The sequence below is a fragment of the Lutjanus erythropterus genome, chromosome 6, assembly GCF_056507025.1.
Source record: "Lutjanus erythropterus isolate fLutEry1 chromosome 6, fLutEry1.hap2, whole genome shotgun sequence".
NCBI classification, from domain to species: Eukaryota; Metazoa; Chordata; class Actinopteri; order Lutjaniformes; family Lutjanidae; genus Lutjanus; species Lutjanus erythropterus.
This window is the reverse complement of record NC_139322.1, coordinates 12,994,533-13,005,188: the sequence shown is the minus strand read 5'-3', so window position 1 is coordinate 13,005,188 and position 10,656 is coordinate 12,994,533. Positions and strand designations below refer to the sequence as shown.

The window sequence follows — 10,656 nt, the reverse complement described above, 5'->3', positions numbered from 1 at the left end:
AAGCGAAGTGAGAATTTTAATTTACTGAGCTCAAGTAATGCAGTCACACAGAGGCCTGTTATTTCAGCCTGAACACATAGTAAAAACTTACAAAAACACATCCTAAGGCCTAAAGCACAACGTTATTTTATGCCCAGTCTGAACGGTTAACTTAAAAAAATGCTGCAAAGGACGGGTCTAGAAGGGAACCCCAGACCCGCGAAAGATCTCGCGAGAGTGCGAGACCCACTTAGGTTCCCTAACTACAACGAAGTGTTTCTTGTCTCTAAATCTAAACAGATTTTACCCACGGCGTTACCACATTATGAAGCATAATGAATTTGTATAATGTGTACAAAGAAGACACAGAGCCCACAGAGACACATTTCGCGAGAGTTTCGCAAATCGGGGGTTCCGATCTACTTGAAACAAAGCACTGATTTAAGTCTGACAAATGTTTACTATTAACTGTTAACTGTCTAAATACGCATAATAAACTGGTTCCTAACTGTAAATTGACGGTTATTCAGTTTCGTTTGTAAAATCTGGAGCAATCATGTGGTATCAAGTTCTGCTAGAATTAACAGAAAAAAATAGTATCGTGCTAACTTGTAACACGACTGCCACCCTGTGCCTATAACGGTCAGTCATATTGACAAAGTTATTTTCGATTAGGCACTTAGGCGTCCATGTGCCAAACACTGGGGTCCCTGAGAAAACTCGTCCTCGTCGCTGGGAAATGTAGTGTAGAATACCGGTGTCTCCACTCAGTATGACATTGTAAGGACTACGACACCCACAAAACCTTGGTGTGCTCAGCTTGCGTCCGGCGGTATGGCGTCTTCTTGAAGCGTAGAAGAATCGCAAGTGTTTTGTTGACAAATCAATAAGGTAAATTTTAATTCTTGTGCAGCACATATTCTCCTACTGTGTTTTATAAAATGCAAATGTTTGACTTGAATAAGGTTTCTGAGTTGCATGTTTGGGTATTTTCTCGAAGATTATTAGCCTTTTTGCTAAGCTGTTAGCTAACGTAAGGACCTAGCTTGCCCACACTATTCACTGCATTCATTATCCAGAGCTAAGTTGTTTAATTTTGTCTCGTTATTCACGTCTCATATGACAAGTCGACATTTATTACCATTGATGGTGAACTTATGATATGGAACTTAAATGAGTCTTGAACTTTCACCGTAAGATCAGTAAAGTACGTTGCCCTCAGGTACTCGCAGGAGAAACAGTTTCTCAATAATGTGAAATGCGGATAAACCAAAAAACCCATATGGATAAGAGAAGACATGTGTTCATGTGTTCGATACCGTGGAAACATTCACTATAGACATACAGTTAGTATATTGCAGTGTTTGTTGTCTAAAACCGCACCGGACAATATTCAACTTCCAAGTTTTCATCTTGAACTTAAGTTATATAGTCTTCAGGGGAAAATATGGCTTGCAGTGAAATGAAACGGACCACACCGACTTGAACTTTAATTAAAAATAAGAAAATATATAGTGTATTCTAAAAATATGTAAAGTATATGGTGAAACCCACCACACAATCAGTTTATGTCAAAGATAAATGTATTTGGCGCATGGTTAGTGACCATCCTTTATAATACTTTTTATGTTGCACGCTTTGTTTTTTATACTTGGGTTTCATTTATCCACCTGGTAGTCTACTTCTTGAGTGGGCAATAACCACCTAATAGTAACAATCTGCTGCTTTGGTCAAGAATATTTTTTTGCTTTCTTCTAATCCATGTCCAAATGTATTTCAGTTTATGGTAGGAAAATATGCCTCTGTCTGTGCAAGTAACTTGAACTATTAATACATCATTACATTTATGTTCTGTTAACAACATGTTTTTATCTGTTTTACTGCTTATATTGTGTTTCTTAATGAATGAATTAGGGAATGAGGTTAAAGCTTACTAATACAGAGAAGAGACTGTGTCTTGTTCCCGTTAAATAAACAAACAAATATAATAAACTTCAGAGTTCAGTAAATTTGAAAAAAAAAGACAAAAAAAAAAAAACTACATTACTACTTTTTCGCTAAACAGGGAAAAACTACCATCCTAAATTAAGTATGATCTGAATTGCGTTTAGTGTCTCATCTCTAAAAGAAAGTTTACTTTAGAGGAAATTTAAATGTGATGTTACCCTTATAGTGCTGCATAACAATAACCTGTTTAAACGTATACTGCACAAAGTACAAAAACCTACCCAAGTGAATGTCATTCACATAACTGACTTAAAAAAAAAATGCCCTGAAAGTTTAACTTCATGACAGTGCCACCCACCTCATGCTCTTTGTGTTTGCAGATGGCGGCAGACTCCACAGACAAGAAGGATGCTGAATCCTCAGGGACCAAAGACCGAGAGAGGAAACGCAGTCGCTCACGAGATCGGGATCGTAAATCATCACCTTCACGCAAACGCCATCGTTCTCGTGAACGAAATCGTTCAAAATCTGCTGAAAGGTAAATTCTAATTATGATTTAATTATTATTTATTTAACTAATGATCAGCTGGTCTGATGCTGAAATAAAAAAATATGTTTATTATGATTTGTACTTTAATGACAGAGAACGACGCATGAAAGACAAAGATAGAGACAAGGAACGTGACAGAGATAAAGACCGAGAGAGGAGTCGTAAGGACAGAGATGGTCATCGACGTGATAAAGATCGCAGCAAGAGGTCCAGGTATGTGATTGTAGAGATACACAGCTTTGTGAGATTGAGAGGTGTCACATAACATGTTAATTCACTTTCAAAACAAAAACGGAGACATTTTCTTTAATATTTTTGCCCACAGAACCCCAAAGACTCACAAACAACTGTATAATTATTCACATGTATGTTGTATTATAGCAATTAACATTTTTCACCTTCTAAACAACATTCATGCCAACTAACTGAAAACAACATTTCTGTCTGAATAATGCAGAAGTGCCTGACAACACAGATGCCGCATGTTAGCCAAAGTCTGTCATTCAAGATCATTAACTGCAAATTTAATCCACATGTTATTACAATGTCAGTACATAGTATTTTTCACCCTCACACAAACAACTCTGCAATCATGTAGCAACCTTGACATGAACACTCACAGGTCACAAACATGGAACTCTTTGCTGTTTGTGCTCTCTATCCTCTTTCACGTGAATGCTGCATAGTGTCACAAAATGGCAACAAGACCAACTGTCAGCGGCAAGTTTTTGGAAGTGCATTGAGACTTCATGCAATATCTATGTAGTTACCATGGTCAACTTTCACACACATTTCATATCGCATTTCCTCCTAAAATAAGTTATTACAGCTCAGAAGTAATACAAACTTTCTTCTGCTCTCAGAGAGTCAGTTGGATTTGAATTACACACTGAAATTAGTAAATTATACAACACATGAATGATTGTCATTTTGAAAGAGATTAATTACACCTGTTAAATTCAGTCCATCATTTTCCTTTATAGAAGTCTCTCACCCAAGTCGAAGGATGCGAAAGTAAAGAGAGAGAAGGACATAAAAACAGAAGAGGAGGAAGATGAGAAAAAGAAAAAAGAGAAGGTAGAATTTATTTTTATCTCAATCTTTCATGGTGTGACATTGCTCAGGTTTTTATTTTGGTGTTTGACCTCTGTTGCTTCTGTTCAGGTCCAACCTTTGTCTTTGGAAGAGCTGCTCGCCAAGAAGAAAGCAGAAGAAGAAGCAGAGGCGAAGGTGAGAACTTTCTTGAAGTTCATGGTTTCTTTTTCTTTTTAAACAGAAAACTATATTTTTCCTCACATCTTGTTTACTTTGTCCTGTTCAGCCAAAGTTCCTCTCCAAGGCCGAACGAGAAGCTGAAGCTCTGAAACGGAGGGAGCAACAGATAGAGGAAAGGAAGAAGATGTTGGAAGACGAGAGGAAGAAGCGGAGGATGTTCCAGGACATGGGAAGAAAAATGCTGGGTGTGTATGAGCCTCTGGTTCATTGAGTTTCAAACAGTCTTGAAGCTGTTATAGAAGTACATTGATCCTGACAAACTGTGTGTTACAGAGGACCCACAGGAGAGGGAGAGACGAGAGCGAAGAGAGCGAATGGAGCGAGAGAACAACGGGAATGAAGATGACGATGGACGACAAAAGCTCAGAGAGGAGAAAGATAAAAGCAAAGAACTCCACGCCATCAAGGTTAGTCTTGAGAAATTATACTATTATTTTTAAATGATTCAGGCTGGATTTGTTTCTTCAGGGGAAGTGAACTGATGAAGAGAACTGATGTAATGTATTAAATCTAACATTTTGTCTGTGCAGGAGCGTTACCTGGGTGGACTCAAAAAGCGCCGGAGAACTCGTCACCTTAACGACAGGAAGTTTGTGTTTGAGTGGGACGCTTCTGAGGACACTTCAGTCGACTACAACCCAATGTGAGTCGATGTGAACGCATTTTATCAGTGGGACATGAATCTCAAAGCGGGTCTCTGTTTTGTCAGAATGCGCACCGGTGTAAACAGTCTTGTGTTCTCAATCTGTGTTCCAGTTACAAAGAGAAGCATCAGGTCCAGCTGTACGGACGAGGCTTCATCGCTGGCATCGACTTGAAGCAGCAGAAAAGAGAGCAGTCACGTTTCTATGGTGACCTGATGGAGAAGAGGCGAACACTGGAGGAGAAGGAGCAGGAAGAGTGAGTAAAACATTGTCAGCTTTTGTTTGTCTTTAAGGAGCAAAGTCTAAAAGTCTAAAAACTGACTCAACAACTTTTTCCTGCTCTCAGGACGAGACTGAAAAAGATGCGCAAGAAGGAAGCGAAGCAGCGTTGGGACGACAGACACTGGTCTCAGAAGAAGCTGGACGAGATGACGGACAGGGACTGGCGTATCTTCAGAGAGGACTACAGCATCACCACCAAGGGAGGGAAGATCCCGAACCCCATCAGGAACTGGAAGGAGTATTCGCTGCCAGCACACATCCTGGAGGTCATCGACAAATGTGGCTACAAGGTCAGTTCACTGAGTCTCCATATGCAAGTTTTCATAAGAGGAAGACAGAGTTTTGTAACTTTGACGATGAACTAGAGCCATATCTTTTGTTTATGCTTTAACTTGAGTTGTGCTTGATTGAAGTAGTTGCAACAGTTGTTTATTTATTCTTGACCTACAAGTTGATATCTCCTTACTGTCTTTGGAAAATTTAATCACTAATAATTTTTTTCTCTTAAAACCCAGGATCCAACACCTATTCAGAGGCAGGCCATTCCTATTGGTTTACAGAACCGTGACATCATTGGTGTGGCTGAGACTGGTAGCGGTAAAACAGCTGCTTTCCTGATTCCATTGCTAGTCTGGATTACCACCCTGCCAAAAATCGACAGGTAACACAGCTCAGGCTCAAACAGCCTCAAGTGAGACCACTAAGAATGTCCCAAAGCTTTATGTTCACACTCTGATTGGCTGTCTGTGCAGGATTGAAGACTCAGACCAGGGTCCGTATGCTGTGATCTTGGCCCCGACTCGTGAGTTGGCGCAGCAGATTGAAGAGGAGACCATAAAGTTTGGTAAACCGCTCGGCATCCGCACAGTGGCTGTGATCGGAGGAATCTCCAGAGAGGACCAGGGCTTCCGTCTCAGGATGGGCTGTGAGGTGAAACATGCCACATTCACATTTGTGTTTCCTGGAAGATTAAACAAAAAGCCACTGAAACAATAACTAGTCAGTCTTTAAGTGTTTAAGGCTAACATTTAACACGCAGCACATGCCACTAAAATCAGTTTTCAGCATGTAAGTCAGAATAGCAAAGCTAGTTATTTGTGATGACTGCACAGCGTCTGTCATGCAAGGAAGAGCCAAATCGCATTCATTCAACACTACAAATTTAACTGTCAGTTTTAAAGGATCCAGTGAAAAAAATGTCAGCAGTAGTTTTCTTAGTTTGCCCACTGAATGTGTACGTTTTGGAAAAACATTGTTTTAAGCTATATATTATGTCTGCATCTGCCAGTGGGCCATTACAATAACAGTTGGCATAATAATATGTAAATTCCCCACCAGGAGAGACTTGATGTTCTCTGCAATTAGGAGGAAAAAATATGTGCATATATCTGTATTGGCACTTGCTCAAAATGAGTTGGAAAAATATCGACATATCTGCAAAAATCCAATATGGTGCATCCCACAGGCTCTCTTCCCAATGCTGTGTCTCTTGGCTGGAAGCCCGCCATGCAGGCACATGCAGGGGGTAAAGATGCTACATGAAGGCACACATCCACCAACTGCATGTTTTCCCTGTGTGACAGATTGTGATTGCCACCCCCGGTCGTCTGATCGACGTGCTGGAGAATCGTTATCTGGTCCTGGGCCGCTGCACATATGTGGTCCTTGATGAGGCCGATCGCATGATTGACATGGGCTTCGAGCCCGACGTCCAAAAGATTCTGGAGTACATCCCAGTGACCAATCAGAAACCAGACACAGAGGAGGCGGAGGACCCTGAGAAGATGATGATGAACTTTGAGTCTGGAAAACATAAATACAGACAAGTATGTTTATCAGTCAGACGTTTGCAAACATCTCTCTATAAACATGACAGTTGTGCGGGAGCCAGGTGCTTTCACTGTTTGTTTTGTGTTTTCAATCTGTGTGTTTGTGTTTTTTTGCACCTTCCAGACGGTCATGTTCACAGCTACGATGCCTCCAGCTGTGGAGAGACTGGCCAGGAGCTACCTGAGACGTCCCGCTGTGGTTTACATCGGCTCTGCAGGCAAACCTCACGAGAGAGTCGAACAGAAGGTCCTGCTCATGTCAGAGGGAGAGAAGAGGTGAGACAGACACAAACACTGGAAGCATTAAAAACATCCTGTTTGTTTCTGTCCAACTGTCTCACTGAATGTGTTTGGATGTTTTTTTGCGGTGCAGGAAGAAGCTGCTGGAAGTTTTGTCGCACGGCTTTGACCCTCCAATCATCATCTTCGTCAACCAGAAGAAGGGTTGCGACGTGTTGGCCAAGTCTCTGGAGAAGATGGGGGTAAGTCGCAGTAGTGGTTCAAATACTTTGTAAAATCCTAAAGACTTTGTGTCAAACATTGTTTTTTTTTCTTCATAATATTAAATATTCATGACTAAATATGAAACAACGAAAATTTAAGTATGGAGAAAAACATTTTTTTTGTCATCGGAGCTGCTTACGTGACCACATTTGATTGAGCTGCCAGCATAAACAAACCACAATATGATCACACAATGGTTAAAAGATTACAAAATTCTGATTGGTGCGTGGAAGTGTAGGGAAATAAATCTGTCATAACGTATAACCAAAGCTGTTCCAACATGTGAAAGATTATTTTGTGTTCATTCATAATGATAAAGATGTGTAACCCCTCTCCCTCGCCCGTATGATGAAATCTATATTGTAAAATCAATATCAAGATTAATAGCCATCATGTTGATGTCACCCAAGTTGCGAAATTGTCAGTGAAACACAAATAAATAAAATTTAACCTCAGTCGTTTCTTCTTCACACAGTACAATGCTTGCACACTGCACGGTGGCAAAGGCCAGGAGCAGAGAGAGTTTGCTCTCTCCAACCTCAAAGCAGGAGCCAAAGATATCCTGGTGGCCACTGATGTCGCTGGTCGAGGTATCGACATCCAGGACGTCTCCATGGTCATTAACTACGACATGGCCAAGAATATTGAAGGTGAAAAGCCTCATTCTGTCTTTTGTCTGTATTGTTTTTTCTTCACTTTCTACATATTAATTTTATTTAAGTATAAATCTTTTCATGACACACAATCCATGTAGATAAATCAAAGATTACACTAAGCCAAAGTGCTCCTTCTGTTTCTTTCTTCTGCAGATTACATCCATCGTATCGGTCGTACGGGTCGTGCTGGTAAGAGCGGTGTTGCCATGACGTTCCTCACTAAAGAGGACTCTGCCGTGTTCTACGACCTGAAGCAGGCCATCCTGGAGAGCCCCGTCTCCACCTGCCCTCCAGAGCTCGCCAACCACCCGGACGCTCAGCACAAACCTGGAACCATCCTGACCAAGAAGAGACGCGAGGAGACCATCTTTGCCTGATTTACCTTGACTGTTTCTACACACACACACACACACACACACACACACACACACACACACACACACACACACACACAGTTTTATCAGGTTGTATCTGTTCACAATATTAATTTGTCCATCTTACATTCAGGACTTGCTCTCAAGGTTAGTTAGGCACATTTTTTTGTTCTTTTTCCACTTTGTCTCCCATTGCGTTAGTCTGTTTTTGTCTTTTAAACCAGTCTGTTGGTAGAAAAGAACACATTGGACTGGTTTTGGGACTGTAAGGCTCAGTTCAAAGACGTGTAAATGTGAACTCAGTGGTGGATGTTTGTTTTGCTTTTTTAAACAACTGTGAGCAGGACCCTGATGATGTAACTGATGTGCACTGTATAAACGCTTCTCTTCAATTACCAAACGTGATAAATACCAGCCCGGATGTGAGCGTAGATGAGTAGTAAGTGCTATTTTGTGCATTTTTTAAATTAATTTTCTGTCACCATAATTTGAGTTTCCTGACTGTGAAAGAGACCAATGCCATTTCTTTTGCTTCAGATGCATCCTCTAACTAAATTTATCATTTTAAATATGAACATTTGTATGAAGTGAATACAGAACATTTGAGTGACATCTGGCTCGTAACTGTCTAAATAATGTCTGTGTGTGTCCGTGTCTGTCTGTGTGTGTGTGGGTAAACCTTTGGATGCAGAAAAAGGGATTAAATGTTGAAAAAAAATCTCAGAGGAGAAGGAAGATTAATGAGAAGTGCTGATTTTAAAATCCTTTATCGGTTCCATGGCTTGATCATGAAACAGTTTAAAAAAAGGTCAGAACAGGAGATGAAGCCTGAGTCTCACCTTTTTTATGTGCTCATTCAGGTGTGTCCTGATAAGAGATGATGTCATTTGGAAATATTAACACAAGAAAGAGAACAGAAAGACTCCAAAAGATGCAAATGAGAAACATACTTTTTGAGTTACCCACCAAGGATGATTAATTCTAATTAGTTATGAATAAGCCATGTAACCAATAAAGGCTTAATCAAAACTCCACATTCCTCCTGCTGATCTATGTGAGCACCTGAAGTTTCTGCTTGTTTTCCCTCTGTGGTACCAAATATATTAATAACCAGTCAGGTGATTTCATTTTAATAAAAAAACAACCTATCTTTGTGATAAAAAGCCCTAAAAACATCACTGTCAGCTTCTTACTATGAGCACTGAGGCCCCACACAAACACCGTATTTTCTGCTAAAGTTGGTTATTTCCAGTGTAGATACCTATATAGAAATACAGTACTTAAGATCTGAAACCAAGTTTTTAGGGGCCTTAAAGTGTTGAAGTTGAAGTTATGATGGCACTAGATGAAAACATAGGGATCGCAAATGTTATTACAATTCTAAAAGGGAATATGAATGGATCAGCTTTTGTGGAAATTCATCCAACAGTTGCTGACATTTGACTTAAAACCAAAAACTTTAACCTCGTAGATGAAAAGTCAAGGAATAACCAAAGTAACAGACAGACAGTCACAGCAGCCATTTTGGCCTGAAATAGTAGGGTTAACAGAGATGTTATCAATTATACTAATGAAGGTCAAACAGAGTCTGGGTGCTGCTATTGTGCATGTTGGTTCATTGAAAAGGCTCCACTACAATAAATGGAACTGGACCTTAATTATTATCATTGATAACACCTATGTTTACCGAACTATTTCATATCAATATGGCTGTCGTGATAAAAGTCTAGGTTACCCTGTGTGTTACAGTGAAACACAAAAATGACTCCAACAATTAAAAGTACATAAAATGTCATGTTTATTTTGTTTAAGTCATATTTTACTTAGCATTGTAAATCTATTTTCAAATAGAAAGCATTCTATACAGCATCAGGCAGGAAATGTCTCACTTTTTACACATTTGCTGTCTCTTTTGATAAATAGAGGGAAGAGGCGTGTTGGGTCACGCTAGCACGCTGTGGTAGTCTGGTGGATACACGGTTATATTTAGTGCAGTTATTGCATTACAAAGCAACCATCCCAAAAAAAAGTAGTGCAATTTCTTTTTTTTCTTTTTTTTCTCTACTCACACAAAAAAGAGGAAGTCCAGATGGTCTAAGGCGTTTAAAGTTTTTCAATGTTAGGCTTAGTATTGCATACAGAATAAAGACAGAGGAAAACTAAATTATAACCCTTGTAAAAATTGTGCTTCATAAATTGAAAAACCTCAACTGCTTTTTATCAGTTGCTAAATTGGTCCGCTTTGAAAAACATACTCTGCCAAAATATAATGAAAAGAGCTAATTGGTGAACTAAGTAAGACATGCAGGGCTTTAATAATTCACTCATTCCTTTTTTTTTTATTACAAATTAAAAAAAAATTCAAAGCCTGATTTGGGACAATTTTTTAGTGAGTGACTTTTTAAAAGTGCATCAACCAGTGTCCAGCCAATATTGTGGAAAAAAATGTCCCCAATCTTCATGTTTGTGGATAAATAATAAACTGATGCATTCTGATTTTTTTAGTAATCGTGTTGTTAGTGGTGCGAGGAGTGAGTAGCCCCAAAGACAAGACTATCACTACAAGACGAGAACGAGGAGAATCAGAATCAATGCATTACTAAAATACTTAACTGT

At 39.6% G+C, this 10,656-nt stretch overlaps 1 protein-coding gene across 1 annotated transcript; it reads left to right on the top strand.

The window, feature by feature from the left end:
* The first annotated feature begins 722 nt into the window (after nucleotides 1–722).
* On the top strand, nucleotides 723–8,650 carry ddx23 (DEAD (Asp-Glu-Ala-Asp) box polypeptide 23). The gene is made up of 17 exons (XM_084720659.1): nucleotides 723–870; nucleotides 2,307–2,464; nucleotides 2,570–2,689; nucleotides 3,460–3,553; nucleotides 3,641–3,706; nucleotides 3,798–3,936; nucleotides 4,025–4,158; nucleotides 4,282–4,394; nucleotides 4,508–4,651; nucleotides 4,742–4,967; nucleotides 5,193–5,338; nucleotides 5,430–5,607; nucleotides 6,261–6,503; nucleotides 6,631–6,782; nucleotides 6,880–6,988; nucleotides 7,486–7,660; nucleotides 7,820–8,650. Exons 2-17 carry the CDS (start codon nucleotides 2,307–2,309, stop codon nucleotides 8,041–8,043), a joined length of 2,421 nt encoding a protein of 806 aa, XP_084576785.1. The 5' UTR covers nucleotides 723–870; the 3' UTR covers nucleotides 8,044–8,650.
* The last annotated feature ends 2,006 nt before the right edge of the window (nucleotides 8,651–10,656 follow it).

Coding starts and splice junctions, on each gene's coding strand:
- ddx23 (XM_084720659.1), top strand. CDS start 2,307: ATGGCGGCAGACTCCACAGACAAGAAGGATGCTGAATCCTCAGGGACC. Junction 2,465..2,569: donor CGTTCAAAATCTGCTGAAAG/GTAAATTCTAAT, acceptor CTTTAATGACAG/AGAACGACGCATGAAAGACA. Junction 7,661..7,819: donor CATGGCCAAGAATATTGAAG/GTGAAAAGCCTC, acceptor TTTCTTCTGCAG/ATTACATCCATCGTATCGGT.